Raw genomic sequence first — 15,226 nt, forward strand, 5'->3', positions numbered from 1 at the left:
CACAGGTTTCACACCCTGCAAATACTGTACTTTCAATCTGCATTTGGTTGAAAAATATTTGTGTATAAGCGGACCCGCGCAGCTCAAACTCATGTTGTTCAAGGGTCAACTGTAATCCCAATAGTTCCACTCCACTAATTCTTCTTTTCTAAACATCGATCTCTTCTATGTGTCTCAGTCTTTATCCACAGTTTTAGTGTCCTCACTGTGACTCAGCTGCAGCCAGTGCTGCTCTCATGTTTGGGTAAGGACGCTTACCCTACGCACACGCAAGAAGCTTCATGCAAAACAGGGAGCCTCTGCAACAAAATCATGCACGTGATCGGCACTCAGTACTTCTACTCGTGACAGCTAGAGGGAGGCCCATGTACAGAAGACATTTGAATTTTAAAATATGTAAGCATTTGCAGGCTAATTTTTAAAACCAACTTATTACATTACATTACGTATAACAGTGGTATTCTTAAGGGCCAAGAGCATAATTTCCATCTTTTCAATTCTTTCAAGTGCCTTCCTCCAGGGTCACTCCAAGATTTCATAATGTGGTCTATGGTAATACCAGTTAGATGGAAAATCTCACTTGCTAAAGCCTGGCTCTCTCCAGGCGTTTGTATGTGAACAGTCAAAGTTGAAACTTCAAAGTTTATTTCATGAAATTAAGGGCAAATGGTGCATTTCCCTTAACCAAGTATCAAAAGCAGCATGTGTGAGTGGGCATGCTATGTGTGTGGCTCTGAGTGTGCACAGACACAACACACACCATGCTCATTACCAGTCCCAGTACTGTGCAGCACAGCCACTGCATGTACATGGAGTCTTTCCTGTGATATTAAAAAGATCCACTGGCAGCAGAAACTATATCTAATGTATTCATTTCCCTCATGGATGTAGGTACCTAACAGGCATTCAATAAATAACTTAGATTAAATGTGATTTTTAAAAAAGACTCATCTGCTAAACCAGTGGTTTTTATCCTTTGGTGTGTCATGGATGCCTTTAAAACTGATTAAATGCACATGCTCCTCATCTGCATACCCACCTGAACTCCACTTACTAGGGTGGCTTTCCACCCAAGTTGAGAAACTGTGTTCCAAACACAGGTTTCAAATCAGCCTTCCTGCCACTTCTTCAAATTATTATCTGAGTCCTCTTTCTAGGATACTGAACAAATCATATTTCTTCACTACTTATACACCTGAACGAGACAAACCCTCTCAGACAGAGGTAAGGCCTGCTATACATGGCTTCCTTCCTGCCTGCACTTTTAGCCTCATCTGCTCCTCATCGGATAGTACCCTCTGTACATGGGTGCTTTAAGGCCAAGACTTATGGCTTTCCCAGAACCTCCTCTCTGCCTCCTCCTCTTTCATTGTGTCACAGCTTTAAGATTGTCCCCATCTGAGAAGCCATCCCAGGTTTCCTCAGGCAGTGAAGAACAACTTCTACCACCTGTATAGCTCTGTCAAAGCAGTGAGGTTGCATTTTAATTGTCTTTTCTTATTTCTCCAGCCATGGGGAGAGGCCTGGTATATTGTAGGTGCATACAAAATCTCTGTTGAATTAACTGACACTGCACAACAAGACTGTTACATAAAACCACAGGAATCACTGGATGCAGATTTAAAGAATCCCTCAAAGGCTAAAATGCATCCATATCCTGTGTCCCTTTCCCTTTGCATCGTGTGGTCTGAGGGCTAGAAAAGCCATTTAAACGTACTTCTAAAAGTGCATACCTTTGCTAAAGCCTCTCACCTCATCAATTTATATCTGGAAACAAAGGCTTTGCCACAGTCAGGCTGCACACACTTGTACGGCCGCTCCCTGGAGTGGGAATAATTGTGAATCGTGAACTTCTCCAGGGTGAGGAACGTCTTGCCACATAACTGGCAGGGGAACGTGGCCATGGGCTTTGCTTCTCACACCTTCCTTTTCAGATGTGCTGACCAAATGCTGTGCCATTTAAGCACAAACAGAACGATGGTGCTGGGCACATCAGCAGAGTCCCTGCAGCTGAACTCCAGACCACGGGAGAGGCGGCATCGTGGGCCTGGTTCTACCCAGACATGGACCTCTCAGCTGTCACTAGCTTTGCTTCCTGCTTTCACACATCCCAGTTTACATGCAGTCTCAAGCTGAGGGGAGAAAGTCTGAGGCACAGGTGCGATTCAGGAGCAGAAAGGTAATCTGCATCACTATAGCTGGGGCATGTCCTGGGTCCCCCGGATTGGCTGTGGAGAGAAGAGGAACAGTTTTCTTGCATTAGCCATTTGAAAACAATGCTTTTCCTCCCTGACTGCTTCAGAATCAACTACCCACAATCAACACATTCCTTTAAATGGTGTTCCTGGAACACAGTTCTCCATGTGAGAGGGCCATCTGCATATAAATCTACACTTGTGGCTTCTCAGAGGGTGAGGAGTCAAGCACTGATGGCCAGTGGAGCACACTTTCCCTCTGACAAGGACAGTTCTTTCCACGGATCCAGTATTATCTATTTCACGTCAGTGTGAAGCTCAGTTGACCATAGAGAAAAACAACAACAACAACAACAACAACAGAAACCTCCTTCAGTGTGTTCAAGTGTTTTTACTGGTCCATAAACAAAAATCACCGACGCTTATTCAAACCATGGGCTCTTCCTCATCATTCATTGTTGGCATAACATTAGTTGCTTATCACACCTGTTTAAACTTCCAGAGGATAAGAAATAATTTGTATACACCTAAGTTAATTTGTTTGTAAGATTACTCTGCAGAAGGGCTGATATAAACAGAATGTGCGTAAAGCTAATCTAGTCTAGTTGCACTGATGTGGTGGCACAAAGCTGATAGCTCAGGAACCAGCTCGGGCCACATTCAGATTTGTAGGCACCATCCTCTAGTAAGTTCTACTAATCTCTTCCTCTTTTGTTTATGGACCTTTCTTCATTCCCTGGCCCTACCCAGGAAGGCCCATCCAGCTACCTGCTGGTAAGCCACTTCCAGGAGATGGGCCTACTGCCTCCTCAAACCCAACTTGTCTCAAACCCAAATCATTATCATCCTTCTGACTCGGCCAGAGTCATCAAAAACCAGGTTCTTCTTTTTCTACCAATTGGCCATCATTGGAGGAACCTGAAGTGTCTGAGGCTGCATCATGAACAATACTCCACTTACTAGGGTGGCTTTCCGCCCGAGCTGAGAAACTGTGTTCCAGAAATTTACACTTGGAGATGTCTCCTCCTAGCTTCACTCTCAGGACCTGGACCAGCCCCCCACATTTCATCCCTGGACTCTGACAGCAGGTTTCAAATCGGCCTCTACCTGCCACTACCTGCCAGGGTAAAGCCCTGGATCACTACCACCCTGTGCTATTCTAGAGAGAGATTCTCAGGTGGGTAAATGCTCACCTTTCAAGTGCCAATACTTAAAAAAATTAAGAGTACTGTATGCTTAGGTGAAGTACACTTGAGTAGCTTTTGTCCACAGGCCAGCATTTGCTGAACTTAGCCAGTAAGCAGGGCACTTCATGGTAAACTGACCAATTGCAGTGAGTCTTTAAAGCCCTCCCTGCTCCTTGCAGTCATTTATTGCCATGTCTCTAGAGTTGCTCTTTATTGCTAAAAGTTAATTTTTACTTACCTTTTTGGTTACTTTCAGATCAGAAAGTATGAGTCTAACTAGATGAAACTTTATTGTAATAACAGTTGAAGCATGTTTAAATATAGCATTATGTAGCACACAGACATAACCAAACACATATTCCTTTTCTAACCAGCAAAAATTCCAGGTAACTCGTAGAGTTCCTCATCTTCTGTTGCAAATGTTTTCAGTGTCTGGACAGAGTTCACAGTACCAAGCAAATATCCCCTCGCCATCCTGCCTCACCCACTTGGAAACTTGAAAGCTGACTTGGGCACTTTTGGTCAGCACTAATCCAAACCAGGGGACACACAGCCCTCCTCGGCCAGCACCTTGGCACCACACCTTCTTACTGACGGCTTTGATTCTAGCAGCACACACAACCTCTGCAATTATGTGTGACTTTAACTGATTACCTGTCCTGGCTCTGCCCAAACCCCTTTCCCCCAACCCCTGGTTCCCTTCCAGTATTCTAATTCATGCCTGAGGCCCTATCTTGAGGAATCCTCAGCAGCCCTGGTCACAAACAAAATAACTCCTTCTAGGAATTCTATTCCGCCTGCCGAGTTTGCTCTGCTAGGTATCACGATCTGTTCTACTTCTCATCCAGCCTAAGTTTGGCCATAATACCGGCCCAGCTATAAAACACACTCATTCACTTAGAATTGCTGTGTGTTCTTTCTAGGTTTATTTAAAAAAAGACTAACACACACAGAGTATGAAGTTTGAAAATGCATCTTTTTCTCTTTCCCTTTATAGCTGAACTCAAAACAGCACTCGTCCCACTTGCCCCTTCAGAGAAGGAGCTGGTTTGTTGGGGAAGGTTTTGTATTTCTCTCACCTACTTAACACCCTGCATATACACTTTTCTCAACTTATCTCAATAAGCTGATTCTCCCCAATTCTTGCTTTATGAGATGACTGGTATGTCCAACAGAACTTTCTGCAACGATGGAAATGTTACAGATGTGATGGCTACTGAGCACTCAAAATGTGCCTCTGAGAAACCGAAATTTTTACTTTATTTAACTTTAATTTAAATTGCCACATAGTGCCAGTGGCTGCTATACTGGATGGCACACGCAGACTCTTGGTATTCCCATCAAAGGAGAGGAAGGCAAGGCTGTGCTTTCCTTGGACACAACTGTGCTACTGATCCAGCCTCAGGTGTTTACCCTGAAGCTATAAATCCAGCCACTTGTTCTGTGAATCCAGTGGAAAGATTCCCCAGTTCAAATTCCAGCTCACCCATGTATCTGTGTGCTGAGTTTCAGTTTCCTCATTTGTGATAGTTACCTGATGTATGTAAACAGGCTGCTGGGACAATCGACTGAGACAAAATGGATCTGAAAGCACACTGTAATCTAAATAAACACCCTACAAATAGGCAGTATTTATGAAACACTGGAATTAAAAGTACTATAGAACCATGTGTCAATGTACAGCTCATGTTCCAACCATTTAGCTACGGATGTAACAGGAAAGAGACACATTCTCTCCCTATGGATACTACACCATATCAATTATACTGGAAAGAAGTGGCAGTGTGGACAACACACGTGCAGAAAGGACACAAGAGGTGGCAAGTAAAATGCCTGCAATCTTTCTCAGGAGATGTAAACCTTGACTCATTGCTTACCAAACACACTAGGAGTACAAAGAAAAAAATAAAGCTTATTCAATTGAAAAACTTTCCCTTTGGCACTGAATGAGGTTTTCCAAATCTCTTTCCAGCCACTTCTTCCCTAGATTCAAAAGGCCAGCACTCACGGACAGCACCCATGCCTACATTTCCCCTGAGCCCTCAAAGATGAATGGGACAATCCGAGCATTAGACATGGCCGTGGTTTAAAGGTGAGGCACATTTCCTCCAACTTCAAGTTTCCCTCAAAGACCAAAACACAAAGTCTCTCATTTTTATGCTTATTTCATGAATATCTTTTCCCAAGGCTTTATCTTGAGTTCCAGGTCTGTGTGTTTAATATACCTAGCCTAATACTAATCGCAAAGTTGGTCCTCAGAACTGTTAGTTATATGATAGTGAACATTCTTTAATTTCTTCAGAGAGTCCTTAATGAACTCAAATTCATAATTGTTAATCACCATAACTATATTTCTTCAATATGGGCCTTAGAATACAAATATTTGTTTTCATGATATAATAATAAACTTCTGTAAAAACAAGACTGTCTACCCCAACAGACTATAAACTCTTTGTGGCTGAGGGTCAAAGCTTAGCTGTTAAAAAACAACAACAACAACAACAACAAAAAACTGTGTGGATATATACAACATCTCTCATCACCATGCACTTGATCGGTTCGAAGGCTGTTTACTGATGAGTCCAATCTTTGGTTGAAACCCAATGCACTTTCTGGCCACATCCTTAAGACAACTTATGACAACTTTCTATTATCTGGCAGACCACCAACAATCCTAACAGAACTGACAGAGCAATGGTCCTGATGAGAGTCATTCTGTTCTGTGACTTGACATAGAGATTGCATTTGAGTCTTAAATACGGTGCTATTTCAACACCTGTCACCCTGGAAAGATAGTAAGTCTTACCCCAAAACATCTCAGGACATAATTTTCAGTCCCCTTGATTCTAAAAATACTGAGTGAGTGATACAGATCTGCCAGTATGCCAAAGAAGGCTTGTGCCATCTGCTTCGTTCTGCTCATGTTGATTATTTTGGGGATGAGAGAGGATCAGACGGGAAGAAGAACATATATATATGGTAACAGCCAGGAAAGACCGTGTTCCCAGGGGACAGGGGTATACGAGGGTGGAGGGGGGAGTCAGAACACAACTGTAGTTCCAGGACTTCCCCAATGCTACGTAACACATCATCTAATGGGGCACAACTGCTTTACAACATTCTTAAAATAAACTGTGACTTCTGGCATCTATTTGCATTGTCCTCAGTGACACAATCAATGCAAGGCCCATTTCTGAGAGGAAACTGAATTTCCACTTTTGGTCTTCCAACACGGGTGTTTTTCTCAATATCAGTTCTTTGAAGGACTTTGGTAGCAGTCTCTATCAAAATTTAAAAAGCTATTAGAAATGTCATCAGGAGAAAGATGATATCCAGAACCTCCAGGTAGTCATGGCTGCCATGGCTGCAGACCTCACTCCCATCATGGCCGGAAGGCAAGGCCAAAGATCAATCCACTTGCTGTTTCCTTAAAGTGCTATTTTCTCTCACGCTTCTGGCTTTCTCCCTCCTGGAATGTCCTGGGAACCCTTGTCTACCTGGCAAACTGCTACTTTTCTCTGTCACTCCCAGGCAGAGGCAAGAGTTCCTCCTCCACACGGTCAGGTGTTTACTCAATGGCCCAGTAGAGATCTCCACCTTAATATGTTTGAAGAGCTTTCACTCTAGTTTATCCTCATTGTAGGAAGCACTACCTGCCCTTCTATTCTGCTCTGAGAGAGCCACCTGCTGAGCCATCAGGTTTGTTGCCTATAGATTCTTTTCAGCTGTCACCTTGAGAGACTGAATTTTGTTAACCCAGTGACTAAGCTCTTACTTTCCAAGAAATGAGGCTTAAGATAAACAAGAAAGACAAAGTGAATTATTACTCTAATATTCAGGGAGAAAACTGAGAAAGCTGTCCAGATGATTATGCTACAGCTTTGGAACATCAAATCCACATCCTAGCCAGAACATCTGAAAAGGGACAGGGTGTGTTCTGTTTACAAATAGTGTAATATCTGGTTAAAGATGGCCAACTGAATAAAAGCATGTAGCTCCAGTCTCTCCGAAAATTCTACTAAAACAGTAATAGTGGGATTTTTCTAAAACACAGCCTAATATAAAAGGGAGAAAACACCAAATTTCAGAAGCTGAAAAGCAGGTAAACAAGCAATGATCGACTTGGCCATCCTAAGAAAGCTAAAGTTTAAGCCAGCGGTAAGAGGCAACAAAACAACCTGCTATACCCTGCAGCATCTATCATACATCTCCGCAATTTGGTACAGTAGGTACTGCTGGAAGTGAGGATGGAAACAGGTATGAAAGCAGCAGGTGAAAGTCTGTTAGTGAAGCACTGAGCCCTCCTGACCTCTCCTGATGCCTGCAGTGGGGGTGCCTGCCCTTCCTTCCCCTAGCACAAGTGCTCACTATGGAGACTGTATGAAAGTGGGGGAGTATCCTGACACAGGGTTGTCTAGGCAGTGACCATCTCTTGCTTGGGAGATCAAGAAAGGTGTCATGGAGAAGTAAAAGTTGAAGCTAGCCTACAAGTTCACAACGTGTTCAAGAGGGAGGTGGTCTATTTCAGGCCAAGGGAATGAATCCAACCACTTGGAGAATAAGTGGTTCAGTAAGACTGGAATACAGGTGCAGATGTGGGCAAAGGAGAAAACAGGCTAGAGAGACGGAGAATCGTGAAGGGTCCATTCTACAAGGGGAAGGTGGGCTTTTTTGTCGTAAATTGTTTTTAGCAGATTGATCTATTTAATCAAGTCCAGCCACAAACTCTTGAATTTATGTGGAGGTGCAGTGAGGAGGGTGGGAAGAGAAGAGGTAGAAATAGGGAGAGAATGCCAATAAAATGCTATGAGGAATGGGAAGAGGCAGTGGGAAAAGCCTCAGCCTGTGAATGTGAGCCTCAAAGGGCCACAGAAGACTGACAAAACCAAACTACCAAGGAAAAAACTGACTACCAAGGAAAGGATGACCCAGGTGCTCACCACCAGGGAGCTGGGCAATGGGGACCCATCAGAAGCAGTGGACTTGCCACCAGATTTCACTTTTTGATGGTAACTCTGGCAGGGACGTATAAGACATGCTGGAGGGTGGTGGGCTGGATAATGAGATCATTGAGGCTTCTGCCAGATCTCAGAAGAGAGAACACAGGCCTGCGCAAGGAGAGGGGGCAGGTTCCAGTGACACTCTGTAAACAAAATAACCGGATTAGGACTGAGGTTAGGGGAAAGAGGGAATGGTGGTGGCAGAGAGAGGTTTTCTTCTGCATCCCAGAAGAAAAACTCAGCAAAAAATAAGCATTAGGAGTTCATTTTTAGACACGCTGAGCTTAATGGTGCCTCACGGGCATTCGGGCCAGCAAAGGAGACATACAGCGTGGAGTGGCTGAGGAGCTCTTCTAGGGAAGCGGATGCCTTTCTGAACCTAACTTATACAGGCGACTTTATAAGTTACTCTGAGCTTTCCATGAGTGGCCTCAAATCCTGTCAGTGACTCACGTGTTCAACCTTGATCACCAATGTTTCCCTCCCAGAGTGGTTTGGTCAAGTGGGCTAGCCCTGGGGGTAAGGAGGAATTTGTTTTCTTTATGGCAGGCTGCAGCTAGACTGAGACTCCCTTAGGCCATCTACTCTGCACTGTAGCCTGGATGGAACCAGGCTTGTGGGGGCATGGAATTCTCAGAGCTCCAAAGACAGAAGCAGCCTTCTGCCTCAAAATCCCCCCAGCTCCTCTTGGATAAGATGGTCCACTGACAGGCCTATGGTGATAAAAATGAGCAAAATGAGAATTAAGTCTGAGTTCAAAAACTTGATAAGATGTTGCTAAATAACTTCTAGATGGTAATAGTACAAACAAGATCCTAATAAACAAACAATCCCAAAACAAGAATCTTTTGGTTACCTCATCTACTAGAAGAAGGTAGGCTTTTTAAAGATGGGAGTTTTTCTTTGCTATAATTTATTTAGCAGATTGAAGATATCTAACCTATTGAGTCAAGGCTAGCCCCTGACTGCGTCTACATGGAGATGGAGTGAGGTGGTAGAGGTAGAGGATGCCAATAAAACATTCTCAACTGAAACAGGAAGAAGTCCAGAGAAGCAATGGAAAAGGCAAGAGCCCATGAATGTGAGCCTTGGAGAGCCACAGAGGACTGAGAGATGCTGAACTACCAAGGGGGAAGGGATGACTCTGATGAGAAGGGAGCTGGGATCTGTCACCACAGAAGTGCTTCATCTCTCACAGGTCTGGGGCCACTTCCACCACTGGCCTTCCTCATCCACACAGCACGGAAGCAAGGGGCTGGGACAGCCAGGATCCCCACGAAAGGGCCAAAGGCCTTCTTCCAGATGGGTCATCCAGTATAGTACCCACCAGGGGGAAAGGAGGAAAAGAAATATTGTTGCAGACTCTTGGATCTTTGACATACCTCCTCACCTCTCCCCACCATACGCATTGTATTTTTAAATAGAAACATTCACAAAAAAATAGACAAATGTCTACAAGTAAGTAAAATAGATGTGTGCATTGAGAAAGGCAAGGGTTAAGTCCAGGCCTGGTTCTCAAGCTGAGATGGGACTGCCTTGTTTGAAGAGGACTATTTATGAATGAAGACTCTCAGGAGCCTGGTGGGGGGTGAGGGGTGGAGAGCAACTCCCGAAATCCAGACAAGAGCCTTTGGTATTAGGGGAAGATTTTCTAATTGTTACAGTCAGGAATGGGGATCATTCCTTTATGATAGCTGAAAATACATCCCCCTCCTCACTTCCTAGAAACCTTGAGTCTCACCTTTAGGCCCTTTTAGGGTCTGCTTCTATAGCTGATGGCGGTGATCTCTTTTCCTGGGACTCTAAGTGTAGGACATGGAGGAACCAGAACTCTAATTAGCAGCAGGACCTATTATTTTTCCAATAAGGTTACCATTCAAGGGAAAGAAAAGCCTGTTTCTTTCTCAGGAAGTGTGTGAGGATATAGGCTCACATTGAGAAGAGAAATGTGAAAAGCATATTAGTTACATTGACCATGGGATGCCCGGTTTGTGAGTTAAAATCACCGGAATGACCTTGAAGGATCTGAGATCTAGAAAGGATGCTCAAGACTTGGGTGGACTGTTTGATCCTAAAATAACATATCACTAAATAAACAGAAAAAGGCCTTGAAGTACAGATAACTACACGGCAGCAGGGTATCTTGACAGTGGATTTATAGATGACCTCATTTTCTATTTTTTGAATATCTGTACTTTCTAAAGTTTGATAATGACTACTTAGGCTGAGTCTAGGAGGATACCCGGTTGACAAATGGAGGAGGCATATTGCAGAGGCAGAGGGGAGAACAGAGAAGAGCTCGGAGTCATGAAGCAGCATAGGGCATTGTGGAACACGCGGTGCAGGCTGGCTGGGATAGGCAGGAGAGGGGCCTGTGTCAGAAAACCAATAACAGGGATAGTGCACCTGGCAGGGAACACTGGGTTTATCCTACAGGGAACTGGGAGCCAGTGAAAGTGAGGATGTCCCATCTACAGATGAATTGCAGAGAGGAAAAAATTACATATAATCACTTATCCCTCCCCCATGGGTAACTCAGTTACCTGGAGAGAACAGCAGATTGAAAGGTACTGTTCTGAAATGCTAACTGGTTCTTTTTACATGAGATGAACCCAAGACCAAATCGGATTACCCTAGACACAAATTTGATGGGCAGTTTTAAAGTAACGTGCAGTATTTTTTTCAAGCTCGATGTAGAAATATCCAGAACTTATAGTAAACTGTGTACATGCATGGTTATGTGAGAAAAATGAAGCTGCTGCACCTGTTCCAAAGCTCACTCTACTTCCTCCAGAAGCATGCCTGTCTGCCTCTCGGGACACAGGCTGTATTTTATTAGACACAATTATTTCAAGAAGCTTGAGAATTTTCTCTTTGCCTTTCCATGTCATGTCCAATAAATTCAAAGGATGCAAAGCAAATTGTTCATCCAGGAATAGTTAATTTGAGAAATAAAAATATTTATCACTGGTCCTTTAAGATTATCCTGATTCTTGATTTTTTCTTTTTAAACTGATTAACATTTCATCGGGTTTCCATTTTAAAAGAAAATGGCACTGAAGAGACATGGCAAGTTTTCCAAGCGACAACACTGGCTTTTCTGAAAGGGGAAAGGAATGTTAAGGAAATGGGGGAGAAAGCTTAAAAAGAGTGGAACACTAGCAAGCAGGGCCTCTTCTCCTTTTCACCTTAAGTCTTTTTTCTCTCCCATTCACAGCTTTAGGTCCTTTGTTTGTTTAACAAACCATTACAATCATACCCAGTTCAATGGGGGAGGAATGTGAACTCTCTGAGTAGCTGTCCTTGCAATCCACATGTGTGGTCCATCCCCCAGCTCATCCGCAGGCAGCTTTCATGTGCTGCTCTGCGCTCCCCGTCGCCCCGGAGGCCGGCACCTTGCTCACAATAAGCCTCAATTTCCCACCGCTGCCTGTTCGCGGCTCCTCCCCAGCAACTGAGAGCAATGTCTCAAGTGGCTCTTCCTCCCCTGCTTGCCTTGCAATCATACTGTCCACCCTGCTTTGGCTGGCCCCCTTCAGCTCCTGAGACAGACAAGGCCTGCTGTGTTAGCCACCCCCCACCTGTTCGCAGCCCATGGACTCGCCACTGAATACTGGGCAGACACATTCCAGGATCTTCCTGGCTAGCACTCCTAGTCTTCTAATGTCAGGCGCACTGTAAACAGAAGATACAAGCAAGACGCTCCCCCACCCCACCCCAACTCCCACCCCTAACTAGAACTGCTAGTGCCTCTCTCAGGTCCTAGTAGATATGTTGGCCCTGTTGGGATTAATTTCAATTTCTTGTCAATAAATCAAAATATTTAGTGACAATATTGTATTTCAGTAGGAGTCAGAATACTATTTAATAAACTATTTCAGTTGAGCTCATAAAGCTCTCTCATGCTATTCCAATAATTTCCATCTCACAGCCCTAAGAGACAGGTAGAAAGGCATCATTGTCCCCATTTGACAAATGAGGAAACTGAGGCTCAGAGGATTTAAGTTTACTGCCCATAAGCATGGACTAATGAGATACTGCAAGTAATACACTGTCCTAAGCAAAATGCCTAGCACAGAGTGAGTGCCCCAAAGGCATTAGCTTCTATTAATATCATTATTGGTGATGATGATAATGATGATGAACAGAGGTTGCTCCCAGGTGTTCTGAACTAAGCCAAGTGCTCTTTCAACTTACGCTTTGCCATCCCTTCTAGCCACACTGTCTACATGAGCAGTGAAGTTCAGCAACAGCTTTACAACAGTGTGTTCAAATAACGCCTCAGGAAGTATGGCTGGATTGCCTCATGTGGCTGGGATGTGACCAGCATCTTTCCCAGGCTTATCTTTCAGTCGACATCTGCCACAAAGACAGGACAACCTCTTACACATCTTATGTACACAAGTTAGGAGTGTTGGCAGGGGCAGCTTTCTTCTTTTGAACTGACAGGGTTGTCAGCAGAAAATTCCATAGATCTATGTGTATTACTAGGCTGTGGATGTGGGACAGCAGAGGTCATGAAAAGTTGCCAACTGCATCATCAAATTCCCTGAAACACATGTGCACTGAGCTTTAACAAATGAAAGGGCTAAAAGAACCCTGTTCTCGGGGATTTTGCAGTTTGTGGAGGAAATGTGTTTATTTTCCACTAGAACCTTTTTGAAGTACCCTGAACCTCCAGCATGTTCTTGCCTATGATGTGTTTCCAAGCAATCGTTAATAAACATGCCCAACTAGAAATAATCTTAAAACATGCGCACCTACTGAGTGACAGGGAACATCTGCTGCGAGGCAGGGACCGAGTCCTCCCAGAAGTTTGTCTGAAGATTCAAACCTGTGAGAAGAGACCTTGTACATCGTCAGGGAATGAAGCTAGGAAAACATTCCTCCATTATGTTACCCCCTGAACTTCACTTCTAGAGCACACACACGACTGGCGATGTGCACAGGAGATTTTCTAGTGTTTTTTCATGCATTTTAATAGATGATCTTTAAGCACTCATATCCTTTGTCCTACTTGCAACTGGATTAAGAAAAACTCTCAATTTTCCCCTGCTTTATGCAAGTGGGAAAAAAAGAACACATGAAATGGCTTACATAATATATTCAAAACAGCACTCAGAGGAAATGGTATTTTTTAAAACCAACAGTATTAAAATACCATAAAACAGGTATGCAAATCTATGCAATAACAGAACCTAAAACAAATTCTGAATTGAAAGAAAGTCAGCAAATAACCAGTTGGCACTCAACAAAGGAGAGTCATATAAACAAAGATTTATCAAATTTGCAGTGCAAGAAGGTTGAAGTCTCCAAGTTGAATATTGAATTAAATGGTTACTAAACTTGGCTATGCATTAGAATCAGCATGGAAAACTTTTAAAAATACAGATTCCTGGGTGGCCACAGGGCAAATCAGTACAGACTAAAACAGCATCACTGGGACCCCAAGAATTTACGTTTTTACCAAATCTACAGAAGCCAAGTCTACAGCCAGCTTTGTGCCACTGAACCCTGATGAGCATTTGGAAACCAGCATTTCCTTTCACCAAGTAATTATCAAACTTGGCTTCTTCCTACCAAGGCTATTCCAACCAATTGATCCTCTTACAGAGAAAGCTTTTCAGGATTTTCTTAACTAGTACAAAGGCAAATCTGTTATGGAACAAAGCCAATTAATATCTCGCCTAAGTGATTTATTCACTTGCCTATTTTCTTCTGTGAATTTGATCAAAAAGGCTATGTCCATTTATTTTGTATGAGAACATCCTTTTAAGTTAAAAACAGAAAAATCGAGGCCATTTTTGGACAACTGTTTTTAACGATAATGCATCACAATACAGGAAAATACTGGAGGTGAGCAGGTTATTTGTCTGAATCATTTAGGGAAATTGTTTCCAACATATTCCTTGTTTTGCTTGTATGAACACAAATCATCTTCATGGTCCATCTCTTTCCTCAAAATGCTCAACATTTATTGTGCTGGTTTAATTGGGTGGTCTCCAAAGGCTTGTATAAAAATTTTTTTGAAAGAGCTTTAAAAAGACATTAAAGCAAAAGAGTAAAATTCTTCCGGATGATTCTTCCTTTGCACCTACCCATCTCACAAACGGACAATACCAATTTATGTATTCAAAGAGGCAGGGGTTCTTCTGCTTCCCAGGAAAGGGTGCACATAACGTGAGGTACGCAAACCAGGCAGTGAAGTAGCTTAGCTTCATTGTCAAAATATTCAAATTATCACAAAAAGAAAGCGATTCCTTTCTGAATTCAACAATACTCCTTGGCCTCCGAGGGCTCACACAGGAGCTTATTCTTAAGCTGTTCAATGTAAGCAGCACTCGTGAAAGAGGAGAACTCTGGCAGGGAGGAGATCAAATCCCTCAGCTTTTCCCACCTGCCATCTCTGCGCCAGTCTAATGCTTAAATAGTTAACAATGCAACAGAGAGCCCAAGGCAGGCCCGGCCTGGGGGGAAAATCATGTGCGGTATATGACGATTTAATAAAGCAGAGAAGAGACAGGAAAAATAACACATCTCAGTTTGACAGGATGCTACTTGCAGATTGCTTTTCAGGTCAGAATTTAGATTTCTAAAGCAGAGGGAAAAAAGGGTTTTCATACGTCAATTATTCTTTTTTAAGTGTGTGGTTAAAAATGACCCTATAAAATTAAACAATTCTAAAGATAAATGTTTCCGAGTTCCAGAGTAACAAGAAGAATTACATTTTTCTAGGAGTGAAGACTGGCAGATGGTAAACAGATTAGTTAATTGTTTTAAATGAAGGGGGAAATATTTTTTGGAAAGTTTGTTTATTCGTTGATGACAAAAACCAAACTTTCAT

The 15,226-nt window shown here is 43.1% G+C and overlaps 1 protein-coding gene across 34 annotated transcripts in view; it reads right to left on the bottom strand.

Annotated features, from left to right (window-relative positions):
• The window catches only part of PLAGL1 (PLAG1 like zinc finger 1), a 120,513-nt gene that overhangs the window by 5,843 nt on the left and 99,444 nt on the right, over window positions 1-15,226 (bottom strand). For 17 of the 34 annotated variants that reach the window (XM_054491522.2, XM_063666700.1, XM_054491514.2 and 14 more), the window contains 2 exons: window positions 13,143-13,216; window positions 1,753-2,228 (listed from right to left, as the gene is read on the bottom strand). In XM_054491522.2, coding sequence (XP_054347497.1) covers window positions 1,753-1,904 — 152 coding nt within the window. In that variant the 5' untranslated portion in view covers window positions 1,905-2,228; window positions 13,143-13,216. Of the gene's footprint in view, window positions 1-1,752; window positions 2,229-13,142; window positions 13,231-15,226 lie in introns of all 34 variants that reach the window. The other 17 variants (XM_054491512.2, XM_054491519.2, XM_054491518.2 and 14 more) reach the window with 5 other exon arrangements.

This window comes from Pongo pygmaeus, chromosome 5, assembly GCF_028885625.2.
Source record: "Pongo pygmaeus isolate AG05252 chromosome 5, NHGRI_mPonPyg2-v2.0_pri, whole genome shotgun sequence".
Lineage (NCBI taxonomy): Eukaryota > Metazoa > Chordata > Mammalia > Primates > Hominidae > Pongo > Pongo pygmaeus.